This window comes from Chrysemys picta, chromosome 20 (genome assembly GCF_011386835.1).
Source record: "Chrysemys picta bellii isolate R12L10 chromosome 20, ASM1138683v2, whole genome shotgun sequence".
Lineage (NCBI taxonomy): Eukaryota > Metazoa > Chordata > Testudines > Emydidae > Chrysemys > Chrysemys picta.
In genome coordinates, this window is record NC_088810.1 from 16,710,470 (window position 1) to 16,732,324 (window position 21,855).

General features: G+C 43.7%; 1 protein-coding gene across 3 annotated transcripts in view; it reads right to left on the reverse strand.

Annotated features, from left to right (window-relative positions):
• Positions 1–21,855, reverse strand: part of PI4KB (phosphatidylinositol 4-kinase beta) — a 57,105-nt gene that overhangs the window by 9,987 nt on the left and 25,263 nt on the right. For 2 of the 3 annotated variants that reach the window (XM_065574143.1, XM_065574142.1), the window contains 4 exons: positions 4,666–4,893; positions 2,702–2,929; positions 1,617–1,726; positions 465–569 (listed from right to left, as the gene is read on the reverse strand). In XM_065574143.1, coding sequence (XP_065430215.1) covers positions 465–569; positions 1,617–1,726; positions 2,702–2,929; positions 4,666–4,893 — 671 coding nt within the window. Of the gene's footprint in view, positions 1–464; positions 570–1,616; positions 1,727–2,701; positions 2,930–4,665; positions 4,894–10,676; positions 10,722–21,855 lie in introns of all 3 variants that reach the window. The other variant, XM_008170339.4, reaches the window with a different exon arrangement.

Below are 21,855 nucleotides of genomic sequence, written 5' to 3' on the forward strand. Positions count from 1 at the left end.
TAGCACTGACACAACGGGGCCCTGACCAAGTGCCATAGATCAATGTTAAACAAGCAGAGAAGACGCCAAACTATACAGCAGCAGGAATTAAGCAGCACTGGAAGGAAATAAGGCCCTTTTCTATCACTTCCCCTCCCGCCCACAATCACACCCGCTCCAAAAGAATAAGCCAAGCACCAAGCTTGCGGGACTCAGAGCGCCCTGGAACACAGAGCCTAAATCAATCACTGCTGTGTACCGAGGACCTTTTTTTTTAAAATACTGAATCTGAGTCAATATTTGTTCCCTAAAGGCAGCCAGGGCTCAAAGCTGAGGCCCCACATTTACTTACAGAGCAAATCAGCACAGGCAGCCCCAAGGGAAGCTATTCCATAGAGACGTAGCTGGGATTTCAACACGGACCTATTACAGGAATGGGGCGATTCAGCTTTCCCATGTACCCCACCCACCTCCTTCACTCATACCTGACTTTCTCCTGCCAGGGCTCCTTCAGGGCAACAGCAGAAGGATCCTCAGGGTCCCTCCTGAAAGCTGTTGGGGTGTGTGCGAGCTGCTCGGAGAGGCGCCGTCTAGAAAGTAAAGTCATTAAAAATACAAGTCTGCTTTCCACAAGAGAGAGGTTTCAGTGACAATGGAATACCATCATACACATGTTAGCCCAAAGCACCTTACGAAGCTTGTATTGTCAGGGATCACTTCACCCATCACTGACATGCAGACCCCGCTTTGGAGTGGTCTCCAACACTGTTGTTTAACAGTGCAACAATCCTACCCAACAGTTTCAGGTAGGGGATGAAAACGAATGCTGTATCTAACGGAAACAGCAGAGGTTAATTTTCCATGGGCTGAATTTACTCCTTCAAATTAGGAAAATGGGGCTTCCACCACTATGTCTTTGGGACACACATGGGCAGAACCACAGTCTTCAGTCTCATTCAAGTGAGCCAATTTTCAGCAACACCGCACCTCCTAAAGCTAGCTAAGAGGCTGCATCAAGAACCATCTCCAAAGAAGAACCTCACCAACTGACCCATCAACTCCAGCTCTTGTAGCTTCATGTTTCCCTTGGAGATCGTGCCTTCAAGTACTGACCTGGCCTAAGCCTATTTAGCTTCTGAGATCTCCGATCTGTTGTAACATGCATGCTCACACCACATGTATCACCAAATGGCTACTAAATGGTCAACTGACTCCCCTGATGAAGAATTTATCTTTTGACTTTGGTCTTGCTCCTAGTTTTCAAAGAGACTCAGACCTGACACTGAACTTTGCTTAGGTGAAAGAGAACCCCCTACCCATCTGTTTAGAAGAGGCTTTGGAATGGATTCATGCTGCACATCCCATTACACACAGCCATTATTCAGTCTTCACCTGCCTCCAGTCCAGGAACATACAGGGCACTTGATGCTCAGGCCTAGTGAGAAAGATGAGGAGTACTGACTAACGGGCCTTTTCTCCAGAGATTTAATGGAGATGCCCTGTGTTACTCCTCCCCACCTGACACAAAGGCTTGTTTTAAATAAAGCCAGTGAAACCCATCTCCAGGCTCTGCGGTCTTGAAGAATCCCTGTTACAGCAAGGGAAATCTCCCCGCCACAACACAAGCTCACCGTTACCTAATATCGCCAGCTGCTATGAACACAGGCTCTTTGCTGTCTTGGCTGGTGATGCTGTCCACAGAGAACTGGGAAATATTGTCACAGCTGTTGGTGTGCATCTCCGGAAGCTGGAAAGAGAGACGCAAGACTGAGTTACAGACCAGCAAGTCTCAGCGTTCTCCTTAGTGCAAAATGATAAAATGTTACATTTATAAACCTTTCAGTCCAACGGATCCATTAATCACGTTCAGAGCCACTGAAGCAGCCACTTCTAGGGTGAAGGAGGTGAGCTTACACACTGTCCAACAGCAGGGCAAACCCTGGCTATGAGAAGTGTCCCATGGGACCTTTAATAGCCATGCAGCCCTGACAGGTCCCATTTTTAAGGTCTCATCCAAAAGAGAAGAACGGGCACAGAGCGAACTGCACAGCACTCGATTATCTACCTTGGCAGGATGAATGACTGAGTCTCTCCTGCCAAGATTTGAATCCGGGGCTCCAGGCAGGCTTGCTATTTTGATCTCCGAGCCACAGCATTTTAATGGGTTAGGATGAAGATTTCACGCTGTTGTTTGCACTCCGTGCCTGGGATGTGCCGCACTAGTACAAAAGCTTTCAGTGCACAAAAGGCTGCTCATAAGAGAAAGTCTCTTGCGCACACCTTTCCTTTACAAGCCAGGCAGCTACTCCTACCACGATCATGGCTGGGAAGTCCCTTGTTCACCAACTAGTTCTAGAATGCAGCCGTGCTCCAGCTAGCTCGGCGCTCTCACTGCGGGACATACCGGAAGGGAAGGAGTAAGACATTACAGACAAAGCTGTAGAGACATCCTGCTGAGCATGGCAAAGAGACAAACCCTTGTGTATTCCACTCAAGCGACTCCGCTCTGGCACAGAGAACAGCATCCAGGCCTCCTTGGCTGCAAGGAGTCACCAACACAGGAACCGTCCGAGTAGGGGAGGTCCTACTGAGAACAGACTGCACTAGGTGTCCCCTCTCCCTTACAACAGGGACGCAGTTCTATGGCTGGGACTCATTTTCCCCACGGGGTTTCTAGGCTTCGCGACGGGGAGTTTGGCTCCAGTGCCATTGGCTGCCTCACCTCCACCTGCAGTTCCCCAATATCGTCCACAGACCAGGCTTCATCATCGTTGTCATAGTTGGGAACGGTGGTGAAGCTGCTGGCCCTCTGCTCATGAGTGATCCCACATTCTGGCAGGTTCTCCACAGACCTCGTGCTCCGGATGCGGTTCTCCGGGATCCGGGCCGGCACATTAGTGGTGTCAAAATTTTCACATTCAAGTACTTCAACGTAGATTAAATAGGGAGCCTGAGGGAAGCAGAAACAAATGTCACTCACACAGGGCGACACAACTTACACTGGCCAGGGTCCGAGTCCTTCATTTCTCTCTTGCTTTGCAGTTCACTTTTAACAATGGCCAGTATCTAGCTGTTCCATCATCAAACCACCCTGAACTTAAATCAATCTACTCGCTGTCTCATCTTAGCCATGGTCTTGGTCCAGGACTAGGGCTCATACTTGCTACCATAGTCCTGTAACTAATAATAATCGCTGTCTTCCAAATACTCTGGGGATCAGCTATGGGAAAACAGAGGTTTGTGTGTCACAGACCAAGTTAGTGCCACGTTTGGGAGTTCCTGACTCTGAGTCCTAGACCCTGGTACTCTCTACAATTTTCAGTGGTACCATCACTGGTAGGCGATTAAAGTATGTAACTAATAAATATACCTTTAATTTACATTCCAGATGAAGGCAGGAAGGGGATTATAGTCATTTGTATTGATACTGAAAATGAGAGGATCAAATAAAATAATATTGCAATATCTTGAAACTAGAAGTATCTCGGCTTGTTTAGTGCACAAGCACAGGTGCACAGAGTAAGGTAAATGGAACAAGACCTGCTCAGTGTCAGATGCTAATTACCTTGAGTAGCACCAAAGTGCGTATTTGACTCTGATATTTAAGAGACATCAGTAACATTCACATCAATGCAAAACTAACTTACAACCACCGGAAGAAAAAACGTTGGGCTTGGAGGGCTCAATCCTGCAAGGTACTGAGCATTTTGGCACCGACCTCACAAAGCACATCAGAACATGCTTAACTTGAAGCACGTGAGTAGCAGGGCCGCCCGGGGGGGGGGGGGGCAAGTGGGGCAATTTGCCCCACAGGGGCCCCCATGAGAATATAATATTCTAACTTTTTTCTATGGAAGGGGCTCCCAAAATTGCTTTGCCTCAGGCCCCCTGAATCCTCTGGGCGGCCCTGGTGAGTAGTGTGACTGGAGTTAATGGGAGCGCTTGCGTGCTTATGAGCTTTGCCAGAGAGCTCAAAGCCCTGCAGAAACAACCCTTTAAAAGAGCGGCCTTATATTCTGCCCCAGATGCCAGTAGCTTAGATCTAACCCAGCTATGAATGTTACCCTCATCTCTCTGGTCGATTTTTCTGACATTATCGGGCTGGATTCTCAGATGCTGAATGCCTGCAGGTCCCATTTGTTTCCACGGGAGTTATGCTGCTGAAATCCCGTTCTTATCACACAGCACTGAAACCACGCCACCATTAAACTTGGCCCTTTTTCTGAAGGGCTGTTGCTAGGGTTTGAAGGTGGCTCAGAGGGACATGACTCCAGGAACATCTCAAACTTAACATTAGAAAGCTTTGGGGAAACTTCCTCTCGCTCAAGCCTTCTCTGGCCTCTCCCCTCCCAGCTCCCCTTGCATGGACTCCTCTTCCTACCTCTCTCGAGTCCTTGACCTTCTCAAGTGATGCAGCCCAGACAATGATAGCAGGGAAGCAACGGGGCTGCTATGTGCTGCTCTACCTGCTACATCTCTGTACCATATGGTGATGACAGACCCTGCCAGGTGAATATTATCTAGGCCTGGTTAAGAGAAGGTGAATGATTATTTATTTAGCTTAATATCCATAAGATGCAGTGAGCTACGTTCTTCAGGCTGGGTTCTCTGAAGTCAGCTGTTAAGGGAAGTGCTAATTTTACAATGCTTCAAGAGAATTACCCTTCCTTGCTCAGCCACTCTTACCTTATCCTTGGAGTTGAGTACCACCGCCTGGGTGTGGGGCACCCGCACCACGTGATGGTCAAAGCCAGCTGTGGGAAGCCAGATGCGTGCTGGAAGCTTATGGTTAAGTAAAGACAGCTCCGAGATAAGACGCTGAGTCTTCTGCTCTTTGGTGGGCAAAGTGGCTAGTCTCTTCCCGATGGCCATCAGGGATTTGATGAATTCTCTCTCGGGGGCAAGTCTGACAGGCTAAAATGTTTTAAGGAAGCGGGAGAAGAGAGTTATAAGGTGACAGTTGTGTGTGTAAGATACCCACAGTTCTACAATTAGGAGTCAGCCTGAAATTGTTGGGATAAATTGCACATGGAAGAAAAGCTTCTACTACCTGTCTGATGCTCTTGTGAATATAAGGAGCAGGTGATCATCTGTAAAACAGGACACTAAAAAAAATATGTATATTGAACACAAGAACCTCCCTAGAGCATTTCACTCACCTTGAAACTGGCCATTTCCACTGGGATAAAAATCTTCGCACCACAATCCCACTGTGGTGCTAACTTAACATGGTTATTTTTGTTCACTTATTCATCTATCTTTGCAACAGCACAGATCTGGCAACGGTGTAAAGTCTCTACTCCTTGAGAGCCATTAGAGGGAGCCCAGATCTTTTTCTCTAATTCTACCAGCCTCACACAGTTACTTTGTCAGGTTGGATTGTTTAAGTCAAAATCTGGGGAATATTTCTCAGAATTCTGACCATTTTATGGGGGGATTAAACTTCAAGCTTAAAGTGCAGGTTAAAGCTTTTAAGCATTAACACATTTGTGAATGGGGCTGCTGCATGTTGCAGGTTAAACAGGGTTCTACTCATTTTGAGCGGCTGAACTGTAACTTGAAATGGTAGATGTTGACGGTTGAATTTTGCCATTAAAGACCGAATTAAAAGCTGTGAAGCACCCCCATCACCAATCATGCTAGAAATGCACATGCAAAAGCTATGTAGCATGGGAAAAGAGCGCAAAGGAAAAGGTATTTATAACAGAGCACCTTTTAGAACTATGAAAGACTAAGTGAAGTTGGTAAAAAAGAAAAATAGCCATCTAGTTAACATTAATGTCCTTTTCCATCCTCTGGAAGAGCAGAGGGGTTTAGTTTTTGTCTGTAGTCCACATCAAAAAGCTTTCATGCTTCAATGTAAGTGTAGCACCTCACGCTATAAAGCAGTCAATAGTCACCCTCCTGAAGACAGCAGCTTTCCCTCACTAAGCTACGCTGGCTAACAAAGTATAGGTGTCCTTGCGATAGGAGGAAATATTTGCATAGCATCCAAGGAAGCATGATCAATTGCGACCACCAGGCATAGAATGAATATTTAAAAACTCTGCGCCATCCGATGTTAGGTCCTTTAGCACACACACATCAGAACTGCATCATGTAGGTCCCAGCTTCTATTTTAACAATCCCCATCCAAAGTAGAATAACCCTGTCTGTATGCTACCTTTCAGCCTGGCATCCTGACTCCACTATACAGAAACTACCTCTCTGCACTTCTGGTAGCTTTGTTCCTTCTTGTTCCTGACCACCACCCTGATGCTAACATACTCACTGCAGGGCTAGGTGCAAACTGGTGAAAACAAATATTCTAACCCTCCAGAAGGATCCATGACACTGAAGCCATCCACCTTTTCCACAGAATCTTTTGGGCTGTTTCAACCAAAACCCCAAAATGCTGCAATAGCTTATTATGATTATTGCTACTATTGTAAAGTTCGTTGTGCCTCATGGCTCAAGTCAATTTTCATCTTTGGCGTGTGTGCATCTGATAATTTCACATACAAAAATCAAGCAGCATAGTTTATGCATATTGAAACTTTCATGCATTGCACACGCTAGTGAGATATTCAATAAAACCTAGTTACTGCAGTAGTGATTTATGATTGTGTCCAATAGGAGAATTAGTGACTGGAACTCTGAGCTGCATAAACATAACAGCATGCTAAGAGTGAAACCCTGCTTTCCTCAAGAGGACTGTTCAAGTCTTGATCTGCTAAGGAGAGAGCACTGGTACATCTATGGCAATGCACAATTCAGCTCATCACTTCAACATCTTATATTCTCCTGGTTTTTAAACTGTTTAATACTTAGCATTCATACGATGTTTCTCCTTGACAAAATACTTCGCAAACATTAACCAAGTAAGCTTCACAGCCCCTCAAGTGAGCGAACGCTTGGCACTTAAATCACTTTTTATCTATAGCTCAGAGCATTTACAAAGTTACATATCATCCCTGTTTTAGGAAGAGGGAAGCAGAGTGAGAGAAGGGAAGTGACTTGCACAAAGCTACTGTCAGACAGGAAGAGAACTCAGAAGTTCTAGGCTCTCAGCAGAAGGGCTCTACATAAGCCTGAGAGTTTGTCTTTCTCGCCAACAAAAGTAGGTCCAATAAAAGATATTAACTCCCCCACCTTGTCTCTCTAATATCCTGGGTCCAACACGGCTACAACAACACTGCATAGATAGTTCCTGGAAGTTTGTCTGGATTATGGACCTTCGGAGCAACCTCAGGCCCTCAACTCCTCCAGTCAGTGGTGCACTGCCAGGAAATGGCCTCCCTATTGGTTGTTATTGCTAAGTTCCTGAGTGCCAAGCAGCTCATTGAGATATACACACGATGGAAAATTAATCACTCCCTTGCGTCCTGTTACAGAGGCCATTTTGGAAAATGTAAACACCCAGCTGGATCCACACTGTCACTGACCTTGAATGGTACCAGCAACCTAAGCTCCGTCTCTATATAACGGACACTGAACCGCAGAAAGGTCCGACAGATTGAATTAAGCCGATGCAGCCCTGCCTTCCAGCATCAGAAAGTAAACAGTGAGCTTACCTGACACTGGATCATGACATTAAACTAACTTCTGAGGCCAAGCAGAGAGAGGTGGAAGTGAAACCTTACTCCTTCATTCAGGTTCTCAGCATAGTTAAGTATCACTCTAGTACTCCCTTGGCCAATATAGACGCTTACTTGATACTACAGCGCCACATTTAATTGATGACGTTTTAAAATGCTCCGTCCCCTAAAAAAATCTGCCTACGTTAAACCATGACACTTTAGGTCTGGATGCTGCTGAATAACCACAATGGGCCTTACTCCAATTATAAACACACCTCAGATAACTGACATGCTAAGGTCACTCAGGACAATGTCTTGCAGGGATCAGAACCAGGCATTTGCTATGCTCAGGTTGTGTGGGGATGGGGGTGAGGGAGGGGGGGAGATAATTTTGGTTTGATCTGGAGCAAGCCCTGTGGTCTGCACAGGAGTTAGGATGAAAATGGTTTGGGGAGCAGTGCTTGGGTCATCTATTTTAGCAACTGTCCTCTCATAAGCATGTTCCTTCCCTAAGGAATCGTAGGTCATTTTCATCTTTAATTTCATATAAGTACCATCTACTCCAGCCTCTCAGCCTGCACAGAAGGTTGTCCCTTCCCCAAGGTTTTTGCCCAGTTTAGTTTTAGTGTCCCAAGCAGTGGGGGTCTCCCCACTTCCCTTTGGGGCACCTGGCATCGGCCACTGTTAGAAGTCAGGATACTGGGTTAGATAGAGCTTTGGTCTGACCCAGTCTGGCTGTTCTTATGTTCTGCAATTCTAAGATCTTATTGTCAAAAAGCATTTCCCAATGTTCCATCTATATTTTCCTTGTCTCCAATATCATTCCCATATCCCCATCCTAGCCCTATCCCATTCGGTCCACTCTAAGCAATTCCTCTCTCTTGCTCCTTGGCGTGTGTATTCAAACATTAGTAGATTGCTATGATCCCACTTAGTCAGGCTATACGGACTTCACACTTAGTCTTTCCTTAATTCAATCCCCCTCCTGTCTCCCTCACCACATTTCTTTGCTTTTTTTCTGAGCTCCCTCCAGTTTATATCTTTCTGGTGCCAGAAATAAGCAACACCACAGGTGCTGTCTCACAGCTATACCCGGCAGAATCTCAGTTGTATCCAGTTTCTCATCATATCTTACATGTTCTTTCACTTCCACTACTAAACTGGTAGAGACTCCTACCTGATCCACTGAAAGCTAGACAATATTTACAGATGGTGTGTAGCACAAGAAGCAGGCCACGGGCCTTTACAGAAATAGAGCAATGGTGCATAGACTAGAACGGATGTTCTACAGGGCATCTGGACTCTTCCAGCTAGCTGTGCACTGCCACTAGATTTCAAGGTTAAAAATGTTAATTATGAGGAATACCACATCTCAGACATGTGCATGTGTATAAAAATTATAGGCAAATTAGCTAGGCACAGGTGTCTGCAGCTGGTTTATAAATAGGGCATAAATGTTTGCAAAGAGTCTGATTGGCTACAATAAAGATCTGCCATGTTCAAGCATGACATGAATAACCATGATTAGTGAAGCCTGAAGAATAGATTTCTCTCCTGAGGGAGAAAGGCAGAAGCCAGCACCACACTGAGTCCCTTCAGGTTACAGAAGAAGCATTTAAATGGTAAGTGGATCTCACAAGCTTCAGGCAACATTGATGTGAGAACTATAAAACTGAAAGCACTGATATGAAAGTAACATAACTATCGCTATAAAATATAGAAAACATTTTGCTCTTCTACAGCCCCTTCTATCCAAGGATCTGAAGGCATTTTGCAAACATTAAGCCTTCTAACAACCCTATGGAGGTATTTAAGTATTGTCCTCTTTTTCAGACAAAATAAGGAATAGAAAAATGTAGCGACCCCAGATCATGCAGCAATACAGTGGCAGAACTAGGAACCGAACCCAGGAGTCCTGGCTCCCAGTCACCACTTCTCTAAGCATTGGCTCTTGAGAAGACCCTAGCATCCTTGGTATATATTTTAAGGTTGGCTTAGTATATCAATAAATGCCAACCCAGTTCAGTGTGATGCTTCTAAATTGGTTGTACAAGAACAGCATTGAGTCAACTTTATGAGCCCACTGTAAGGTTTCATTTACCATCCTTTTCTTACCGTTTCACACACAGCAACTGTGGAAATAATCCTAGAACACGATAAGACTTCAAATCTACTCATTAGAGAAGCAAGATACAGTCAGGTAAATTTCAAATTATTTGACTAACAAAATGGTATGTAAGACACTGTAAATAATTATATTAAAAAGACAAACCCCACAGAGCTCGATAAGTGATTTTTGATCATGGACTACATAGTCAATACATGGGAAGCCAATCAGGAATCCCGAAGTGAGAATGTGCACTGTTAGGAAAATGGTACAAATTAGAGAGAGAGATGCCCTTGATTAAAAATGAAAAATGTTTCATAATAAGAGAAGAATTATTAGGGAACATCAGTTTTGATCTAAAGGAATTTCAGACAGAAAGAAAACTGATTTTTGTGGAAAAAGCAAATTAAATTCCATCTGGCAGACAACTTGTAAGAAAATTTAAGGAAACAGCATTTCCTCTAACTAGAGGGGAGAATACACACGGACGGGTTTGAATGAGTATTCAAAAGTCAGTATCATCAGCCAGATTATTCACCTGCGTTGAAGCTTTTAATTTTTCGTATCTCCATAGCTGGGTATTTATTGACGAATTACACTATCTAACTTACAGGCCCCCTCATGATTTCTTGTTTGCTTTAGTCAAAATTGTACAAGCAAAAATTCCCAAAGCTCTGTTTAACTTGTATTTCACTGCAGGCTATTGAAAAGCATAAACCGGACAAATGTTATTCTTGTGTTCAGATCAAAATGTTATCAACTTCTCTGTTTTGCCTCTGCATAAGACAGGATAGCAGAACTTTGCTACAGCTCGAGGACTCAGCCAATAGAATGCATGCACTGGGTATAAAATGCTGGCATAGAACTGCTCTTGCAATGCAGTGTTCTACATGGAGTGGCTTAATATCAGAGCTGTTTAAGGGCCATTGCCAGGTGACCAGAGATTAGTATTTCAGGACACAGAGGAAATGCTGCTGTAAAATAAGGAAGCCAGGCAACCCAGCCACTAGAACAAAACTGGCCAAACTTACGGAACAGAATGATTTATCAAGACTTTCCGTACTCGATGAGAATTCCTGGGAAAAGGATGAAAGGATTTTTTTTTTTTTTTTTTTTTTAGAAAAATAAAGAAAGAAAGAAGGGGGAGAAAAGGCAATAGTTTAGCTCCAATTTTATAAGACCATTTTTCATTTATTTAAAAAAAAACCACGCTTGCTAACCTTTAATAAGAAATTGCAAAATCTGATAAACAGAATCTTATTTTACTATGGTCACTGGATAATACTAGAGTGATCGGGGTTAAGGGACCCTGCAATAAACTTTATGAATCTAGATTTATTACTAGTACAATGCCATATATGTCCATGACGTTTTTCAAACACACCCAGGGTTCCCTGCTCCAAAGATCTTACAATCTAAGTTAGATCTGATTAGATTAGGTCTGTTATTGTTGAAATCTTGTAAACAGTGTCAAATGACTTTATTTTCATTAGTCAAAATCTTTCCAAAATACTTCATCACCCAAAAATGAAGGTCAAAAGTACTCCAGATTCTCCAAAACATATTAGTACTATCAAACAGCTGTCGTAGCGTCCAAATAAGTTTGTATTATTTAAAATGCAATAGTGCCTAGAGGCCCAAATCAAGGATCATGGTTCTACTACGCTAGGTGCTGCACGCAAAACAAGCATGCCCAAAACAGTTCACAATCGAAACAAAACCTTTCCTCCACCACTGCATCCATCTCTAATTTTCCATTGAGTACTTTAATGTAGACAGTTTTTTCACTAGAAAATTATCCTCATGGTAATTTCTCCTAGAACCAGCCTAAAAAAACCCAACAATTAAGCCATTTGCTCAATCGAGTTGGCGAGGCAGAATTATAATCAGGAGACAAGTATACTGAAGAAGTAGTTTCACCATACTATCAGCAAACCTTTGTATCAGCAGGGCCACAAACACAAACTATTAATCAGACTTCTCTGCAGCGGACAGACAAATTTTGTGTAGCTGCTGTAATGGTTATTTTAGGTTCTATCACAAATCATTCCTGAGTAGATAGATGACCTCAATTTAACATCGGTTGTTTGATTCTTTATATTCATAACAGTCTGCGCATAATCTTGTAGTTTACATTGCCATGGTCTCTAGTCGTTTTACGGTCCCCATAACTTTCCAATTTCCAAAAGTGAAAAACAAGAGGCAGCAGAAGGGTACAGAAGCGTTAATATAAATGAACAACTAGTCTACCCCACAGAGCTAAGTGCAAATACAGCCTAGATTACACATTCTTGCAGAGCAAGGGGGCTCAAGGCAACTGGGGCACTGGCAGCGACAGATCACCAAGCAGTTCTGGTAATTGAACAGAACTCCTAGTCATTTTTCTCCCCACCTCACACGGCAAGAAGAAATTCCAAAGCAATTTCATGCTTGGAACCCAACCCAGCAGACGGTCACAGGCCTCCAGAGTTTACCCCATTCACTGGAGAGACTGCCCCACGCTTGACAGAAATCCAGACAGCTTCCAAACCATCTCTGACAGCTGCAATAGGAACTTGTTAAAGACCTGGCTAAGATATGCCGTGTCCAGACCATGTGTCTATACTTGACACATGGTCTGGACACGGCATATCTTAGCTGCAATTGGCTCCATTTCATGCAAACTGAGTGCAGCCCATGGTCTCCTGGAATGCTGCCAACATGGGCCTCATGAGGCCAAAACCAGGGCAACCTCTCCTCTACGCCGATTCCTGTAGAATAGAAGTGATTTCCACAAAGATGTGCTGACACCATCACCCAATCCAGAAATGTAAGATGGGGCAGAACGTGGTGACCCGTTTATAAGCAGTGCTTCTCGGCAGCACTGCGTGACACCACCGCTCTGTGGTCTGCACTGGCTGCCTAATGGTTTCCGGGTTGAGTTTAAGGTGTTTACTTTGGCCTATAAATCCACAAATGGCCTGAGATCTTTCTAATTGAGACACCACCTCTTTCCTCATGCCATACTGCCAACGTTGCCACGAGCAAAGCTGCTCTCCCCCCCCATTGATTTAAGAGGGAACCTGAAGAGCACTTTCCATGAGGAGCCTTCAGCTCTGAGATGAGCTCCATACCGCCCCCCCCCAACAAACCTGGGTCTGTTGACCTTCAGTGGACATCTCAAGAAGTAATTTGCATGGACTGCTGCAGAGGATAGGGTGTAGATTTGTCCGGGGGGGGGGGGGGAAGGAGGAGAGGAGTTCTGTGTTTGTTAGGGATTCCGGTCCGACAACAGTAATTTAATTTTATGCCTGTAATTTGTGGCAGAGGTGCCGAGAGTTTTGGCTAGGACCCTCTTATTTATGTATAAATCTGAATAAATAATAACAAATGTTTATGTTTCAGCAAAACTCTCCCCCTTTGGTTTTCATCTGGCTCAAAAGCAGCAATATTCTGATTTCTTGAATAAAATATGGTTAAGAACAAAACCAGTATTTCTATAGTGCCTCATTTAAAATCCTTCAATCTGTTATTTTCAAACAAAAAGACAGATAAATAATGGAGCCTCACACCCTTGAGACTGGTGTGTAATTGATTTTATAATTCATTTCCCAAAGAGAAACAAACAGACCTGTTTTTTAGCATGTTAATTACAGGGACATGCTAATTCCACAAGGCTTAATCTTACTCGAGAAATAATCGCATTTAAATTAATAACTTCCTCATGAGCACATTAAAAAAAATACCCAACCGATTCTCAGGCCACAATGGTGGGTGGGCATGTGCGTGCGTGTGTATTTTAAGCAACAGCCTCAGAAGACTCATCAGGAAGCAACTATTTGCTTTCAAACTCAAGAAACAAAGTGCAAAATAGGTAAACAATCCAAATATGAATATTAACGAGGGATTTTCACACAAACAAACCTGCGCACAACGAGCAGAGCTCAATCAACTTCATAAGGCTGTGTTTTGCACTTGCTGATTATTGAGGCTCTGTATTTGAAGAAGAGCCTTTCCTTTCATCACGCAGTTTTCCCTGCCCTGGATCCCACAGAGGAGTCGGAGCCCTGAGCTTGTGGCTTGTAAATTAATTTTGAGGTCCCGCATTCAGCATGACAACTTCACTGCAGGATGAAGTTAAATGAACAGGTGAGTTGGGAGGTAGAGATCATTTAAACAGATTACTCTTTTGCAGCAGACAACTGAAAAGAAAGAACTGGATATGAATTGGTGATGGAACGTTTCAATGGTATGTTTCACCTCTACCTCACAAATTCAGGTGCAGACTAAAAGTTGTTACCATCTGAGGCCGTTTCTGGTGCCATGTGTCTGTCCAGTTCCCAAGAGATGAATGTCCACATTAAAAAAAACCCAGAAGTGGCCCTCTTCGTCTCAGAGGCTGTGTCTTCATTGCAAGATTAGCTCAGTCTTGGGAGCATCCCTACTACAAAGCACTACCTTTGCACCCACTACCTGTGTGGCTGCATCCACAATGGTGCTGTAGTAGCCCGTGTGCTGGGATGGATTTCTAGGCTCTTTCATGGTTCTTAGCAGTGCATTATTCTGGGCCACTCTATTAAGTTATTCACAGTGTACTGTAGGAAAACGTGTCTGTCCTTCATTGGCTCCTGGGCAGAAATGCTCTCATGGGTCTTACCGATAGCTCACCACAGCTTTACCAGAAGGTGGGGGCCAACTTCTGTCCAACTGGCAGCACAGGAGAAGGATTTCTTGAGTAGCATCTCTGTTCAAATGTTGTAGAAGTGCAGCAGAAATGAAGCAGGCAAATGTGGGGCTGAAGTGCAGTGCAGAACAAGGGAGGACTTAGACAAGAAAGTGCAGTCCAGGTGGAATTGTAGGATAGATTGGAGGACTGCGATCCCCGAGCATGCTCAAATAAATTTGTTAATCTCTAAGGTGCCGCAAGTACTCCTGTTCTTTTTGCGGCTACAGACTAACACAGCTGCTACTCTGAAACCTAACAGCACCTGGGTGTTCTCACGGCAAAGCAGGTGGAATACCAGCCTGGGGTTAAAGGAAACCTGAGCTCAAGCATCTCCCCTCAGCTGTGCCTGCTAGCACCAAAAAGCATCCTGGAGCTCATGTGATTATGCAATTAGGAAATCAGTGGTAGAAGTAGAGAAAATACTGTTTCTTGATACAGACCTGGGGATAGTTACCGCAGAAGATTTGAGCTTGTCTGCGCACCAAAAACTGCTCTGGTTTAAACAAACCAGTTTAAAAATCGATTTAGTTGAACCAGAACAGACACACACATATCTGTGGAAAGTCGTTATCTCTATTTAGCATGCTCTGGTAAATTTACTGACAAATTAAAACTGATATAAGCCAGGTCTAAATCCATTTAAAAGCATCACACAAAGTTGCACCAATTTAACTAAAATCAGCGTAAAGTCAGACCTAGTTAACTATGGCAACAGAGTGTGCCGACCTGCCTTGAGAGACTGAGCTGACCTAATCCCTGCTGTGCGTCACTGGAGATTTTGGAAAACATGCTATAGAGGCCTTATCACACATTCTATCTGTACGCAAGTAGTCTCACTAGCTTCGATGACACTCCTTACACAGCTAATTTCTGCACAATAAGGCCTGGAACTGGAATACGTCCTTGGCCTCCAGCTCTAACATGGCACTTGTGTCCTGTCTTTTCAGATTAATGAACAAGGAGCCTGAGAGTCTCTCAAATGGATTGCTGCCCAACTCATTCGGTTGCCAGGTGCCCGGACACCAAAAGCCTGGTTACCAGGGTGGGGGGGGGGAGGGATGTGCCAGGTCATCAACCCATGCCAGCCCCTGCTCAGCTGGGGCCATCTCCTGCCTACATCTCGTGGGCAGGCAGGCAGGCAGGCAGCAGGCCCTGCATCAGGCTGCAGCTCCTCTCCCAGCCCCAGAGCAGAGGGAGGCCAGCTGGGGGTTTGGGGGGAGGAGGTGGAGAGGATCCAGCGACCAGGCATGAGGGAGTGGGGACAGCAGCGAGCGATGGGGGAGGGGAGAAGCAAGTGGGAAAGGGGGTCCAGTTTTCGGCAATTAGAAAGCAGGTAACCATACCAACTCTGTGCAACTAGTACTTGTGAGGAGGGGGGTGTCTGGGCTAAGAGAGGTTAAAGAAAGGATTCTTGTTCTGCACCTCCCAAAACAGGAGAAATCCTATAGCCAATACATCACTTTCCCCCGATGAATGCTCTGTTGTGCCACAAGACCTAGAACAGAGGTAGGCAAACTATGGCACGCGTGCCAAAGGCGGCACGCAAGCTGATTTTCAGTGGCACTCACTCTGCCCGGGTCCTGGCCACCGGTCTGGGGAGCTTTGCATTTTAATGTAATTTTAAATGAAGCTTCTTAAACATTTAAAAAACCTTCTTTACTTTACATACAACAATAGTTTAGTTATATATTATAGACGTATAGAAAGAGACCTTCTAAAAACGTTAAAATGTATGACTGGCACACAAAACCTTAAATTTGAGTGAATAAATGAAGACTCGGCACACCACTTCTGAAAGGTTGCCAACCCCTGATCTAGACGCTACAGTCCATCTAGTAAATTATTAAGTTGGGCTTTGTTCCTATAACTGTTCAGATACCAGGTGCAGGAAACGTTCTTTATTTCAGAAATGTGATGTCAAAGATGCCAGCGTCTCTTTACCTTACCAGCTAAATACTATAATGGGTAGATTCCTTCCTAATACCACACATTACCACTTTTATAAAAGGCACCCTGGTGCCTGACACCACTGCGAGATGCTAGCTTGAATAGCCATGTTTTTTTAAATCAAAACGAGCACTGCAGGATATGCCTACGTACTGTTCGCTTCGTTAAGCGTTTAACAGAAGAACTAGCCTGGTGGTGACTTGCTAAAAGCAGCTCTTAGCGCAAGTACCACCAAGCTACTGCAAACTAACAACCTGCGCTGCACAGCGCCAAATCATTTTTGATCTTTTTAAGAGTTAAATAAAACCTTCGCCCAGTAAGAATAATATACTCTCTCACAAGTAGTCAGGATGGAATTACGGCCATGCAGAGGTCCTGAGCAGGACAAGAGTAGTGCTTTAGCCTTTGCGCTGGCTTTCTGCAGAGGGGTCTATTTCACCTTTAGAGATCTGTAATGCAGGATTGAGAGATTTCACAGAAACAATGTTGTGTGTGTGTTTTATTTATTTATTTATTTTTTAAAAGCATTTTTCAAAAGTAAAGCGATTGAAACTTGAATGAAGACTTAGAAAATCAGACTGGAATGACCAGTCTATAAATTAATAGGCTCTCGTGTTAAAGAGAAAATCCCACTGCAAAGAAAAGGAGTTTAAATAGTGTTTTATGTGGAAACAGAAGTGCTCTAGACTGAACGCATCCAGGATTACAAAGCAAGATACCTTGCCTCCTACTGAAAAATGTATCCATTTAACCATTTATAAGCAGAAAACCAGGAACTGCTAGTCTGTGTATTCAGGGGGGAGAGTACACTACACTTTCTTTTGAGCAGAAGGATGGGATCTCCACCTCTAAAGCAAAGCTGCAGAACGAGCTTTGCCCAATTCTGCAAGGCATTGAACATCCTTTGATCTCTATTAGGACTAAAGGGAGTTGAGATGCACCCATACCTCATAGGATTAGGTCCATAGTTCCTTTGCAGTAAAGCAGCCCTAATGTTTGTTACCCACAACTTAAATACATTACCAATTTGAAAACCAGTAGTGACTGAACTGCACAATGACTTTAATTATATATTAATGAGATATTTCTGCTGTACTAAGCAGGCTAGGGTATGAATAACTGACTGTTCACGGGCTGTGGCCATAAAGTGCGTTTCTTCCACCTTACAGTGATAACCTTTGTTGCAGAGTTTAACACTGGACTCCTTCTAGTCACACAAAGGGCCAACTCCAGCAACTGTGACCCGGGTTGAGACACACAGGCAGCGTCTGGATGAGTCAACAAAGAGAATGAAAATTATAATATGGTTGAGTCAGTGGAATTTTTCTCGTCAAAGGCAAAAAGGCGATACTTGCTTAATCCCGGCAAAAATTAAATAGAAGTGATATTTTTTAAAAACCAAATATAAACTGAAGCAAATATGCCAACTACAGACACACTCAGAGGGTGAATCGTGGAGTTTCAGAAACTTCTGGGTAAAAGACGGAGGAAAGAAAAAGCAGGCCAGCACTCCAGAGATCCAAATTCAGTTCCCATTCAGCCTCTTGTGTCCCATGCCAACAGCAGCTGGGATTGTATTACACGGCTTACAAGTTACTCCATTTCCTCACTCAAAGAATGAAAACTACAGTGTAATCTACAAGACGTTAGTAACTACACCTGTTTACAAACAGCAAGTCCCACTGACTTTCAGAGTGACTAAGTCATTTTGGAAAATGGGACTTAGGCTGCTAAGTCATTTAGATGTTTTTGAAAATGTTACCTTAAGTCATTAAAAGCAATGAGCCCGACTCCCCATCCATCCTAAAGCCTTTTTAATGCCACTGTGGCAGTGTAAAGGAACTTTAGGGCATATGAGCATCAGTCCCATTGTTTTTAAAGTGCATTTGAAATGTAATAAAAAACTAACAGGAATCTCCTCTTGACAGTCTCACAAAACATCCTAGGACCAGACGTTTAGATCTCACTGGAAACCATTTTAAATGAGCACTTTTCAAAGCTGTTTTAAAGGCAGCTTTGGAAACCTCAACCTTTGAGTAGGATTTAAACACACAACTCCCACTAATTTCAAAGGGGCGTTAGGTGGGTAAATCCCATAGCTGGCTTTTTAAAGCTCAAACAAAATCTATACTTTGACCAAAACATTTTAATATAAAACTTAACAGGTGTTTTTATACGAATTGTTAAATGAAAAGTTCACCTTAAAGCAACTTGGAAAAAAAAATCTGATAATTGGATAATTACAAACCACATCTGACTCTTATTTAGTAACTATCTAGTGTTAAGAGCTATTCTAACATATCCCGGCAGCTTCCTTTTGATGGACAGACATAATTTAGGGCTCATCTACACGGGAAAGTTTTACCAGTTATACCGGTTTAATTATACCGGTATAATTAAACTGCTATAGCTCTTATTCCAGAATAAGGCCTGGTCCCCACTTCGGACTAAGGTACGCAAATTCAGCTATGTTAATAACGTAGCTGAATTCGAAGTACCTTAGTCCGAACTTACCGCGGTCCAGACGCGGCAGGAAGGCTCCCCCGTCGATGCCGCGTACTCCTCTCGGCGAGCTGGAGTATAGGCGCCGACTGCGAGCACTTCCGGGATCGATCCGGGATCGATTTATCGCGTCTTAACCAGACGCAATAAATCGATCCCAGAACATCGATTGCCTGCCGCCGGACCCTCCGGTAAGTGAAGACAAGGCCTAAGAGTGGCTTGTTTGGTTTATGTTAAACCCTTTCCAAAGAGGCATAAAATAAACACACACACAAAACCACTCTTATTCTGGATTAAGAATATGGGCAGTTCTAGCAGTATAACTTTCTATTTAAATTGACACCTTAGTTAATACAAGTATAACTTTCCCACGTAGACATCTCCTAACTCTGAAGGGAAACTCAACCAGTCTGACTGAAAAAAAGGGATGCCCAAGATTGCGTAAGGAGGAAAGGAACTGAACACAGGATTAGAAACCTGTGGATTCCTCCAGGATTCCAGCCTACACTAAACTAAGCACACTTATTCAAACAGGCACATTCACGGAGAATCAGATCCAACTCATTTAATGTAATGAGCTTGGGAGAGGGTGAAAGAATTTGATAGAAATAAAGGGCAATTCCATGTAATGCTTATCTAGGAAAGCAATTAAGAGTCGATTCACTTGAAGAAATGAGAAAATTCCTGTGCTCTACAAATCACCAGGTTCTATTGGCTTTGACTGAACTATGATACTAATAAAAGTATTACCTCACACCGGCAGAATTCAATAAGTCAGTTACTACCTGCTGCCTTGTTTAAACTATCCAGGCAAATCGGTGCTTCTAAAAAGCAAACTAGATAGACGTTTCACGCTTTGGTTTTGTGGCAAAGCCAGTTTACCATGTGTACTGTCAGCACAGTGTCTAGATTATTTATCAGCCAATTTCCTGCTTCTATTAAACATACATGGATATACAGACAGAAAAAAACTCAAATGAATGTGGGCTCTGTTTATATAAATCTGTGGGTCATGAAATCTTTAAAATCTTATGTATAGGTGCCCTTAGTGTGGGCTTCATTGTTCTTACAAATAACAGAGCAAGTTTCCTGCTTCAAAGAGCTTATAGTCTACAGAGCCAAAACAAGGCAGAAAGGGAATGGATACTACATATAAGCAGAGTGGCTGCACCTTGCTTGGCTTGTGTTCTGTTAGCTGCAAGATTTTTTAAAAATATTTGGAAGTGTAATGAGAGCCTAATGAATGGATAAATGATATGAGGTCTGAGCAGGGTTGAACTGTTAGATATGGAAAGGTTACCAGAAGAGATGAAGATTTAGGAGAGGCTTGAAGGAGAAGAACAAGTCTTGCTTGGAGTACTAGAATGGGCTTTCTTCCAAACGTAGGGGAGCAGCATGACAAAAGAAGGCACGGCGTCACAAGTGGGAGGGGACAGGTTTGGTAAGGCAGAGTTGGCAGAGCATAGTCCATGAGTGGGAAGTTAGTAAGAGCCAACACTCAGGCGGGGTAATAAAAAGGGAGTGATGGTAAGATACAACTGAACCTTATTTCTTAGCCACAGTTATTTGACCCAAGTCAGGATTACAAAGGTCAGTGGATTGTATGACTTCAGTCACTGCTCTTACAAGGCCACGCCATGGTGCAGAATCTTAAAGCGAGGAGTCCTGAGCATGGTACAGAATGGAGCAGAAAGTCAGTCTCTGCACTCCTGCACTCTGGCCTAATTTGACTTATTTACTGATGCAACAGATGTTTGCAACATCTTACAGAAACATGAGCCAATGCTAGTTCAGGGAAGGAACAGCTACTGCACAGCGCAAGTCAACTTCCTCAAAGGCTGAGTTTCCATTTTATTTTTAATTAAGCCATTGCCCTTCACTGAGCATCTCTGCAGCTCACGTTGGTATGACAAGCCGACTACATAAACCACAGGGCTGCCTGAGTCAAATATGCAAACGCACAAACCAATAGATTTATCTTCCCCTCCAGAGGAGGGGTTAGTAAACATGTTTACAAGGCCACCAGTAAGATCTGGTTCTGCTCCCCAAACTAGCGTGGAGGCTGAAAACCCCAAGGCATGATGTTATGGTAGCCACGGAAATGAGAGCAGTATGGGATTCCTGTAGCACTACTTATCTATGGATCCGGACACGTATCAGTTGATGGTGTCACACATGGCAAAAATTTATCATGATGTGGCGTTAATATGTAACCATCAAATGGAAAGTCAAGGAGTAAGTGACTAGACTGATGAACAAAGGGCATAGCAGGGTATGGCTGATGGGTCATTTGGCTGGCTAAAGATCATGGAAGGATTAGCTTGTGTCATTAGAAATGAGACACACAAAGCTGTGACCTTAGTCAAAGCACCACAGGTAGGGGGATCTAGTGCATTTGGACACGAACAGCAGATAACTAAAACTGCTGTGGAATTCAGTGCATAGCTTTTTGCTAACCTTACAAACTTTAGGCATGACCCTGAGATGCTCAGAACATCTTAGCACCTACTCTCATTCAATTTTAATGTTCTCAGTTGTGTTTAATAGAAAGGAAATGGTAGAATTTGCTTCTCCAGTTCTAGAGGGCTGCTGAACATGAGATGGAAGGAAGTAAAAGTGGGGTACAGGCCTAAACCCTCTTAGTAACCCCAAACCAACAACAAAATGGTGTGAACATTGCCACAAAGCCTGAACACGCACAAACCAACATGTCTGGAGGAAATCAGCAGCACTTCCTCTACCACAGTCACTGGGGACCTTGGGAGATGAGAGGAAGAATCCAGGAACAATCTTCAATGATGTATCTCAGTGATTCCACTCTCATTTCTCTGGTTTATCACACAGGTGAAACGAGCTCACGAGAGGCACCTACAGCTCAGCAGCACCTTAGCAGGAAAAACATCCCATCCTCACAGCATTCTCATCTCTCTCTGGGTGCATCCTCCGGACACAAAGGGGTACCGAGACTGCAAGCACCCAAACCAGAACTGAGAAGTTGTATCTGACGTCCCAGTTGTGTGTTCATTCCTGGATGGTGGGTTCTAGCAGGGCAGGCA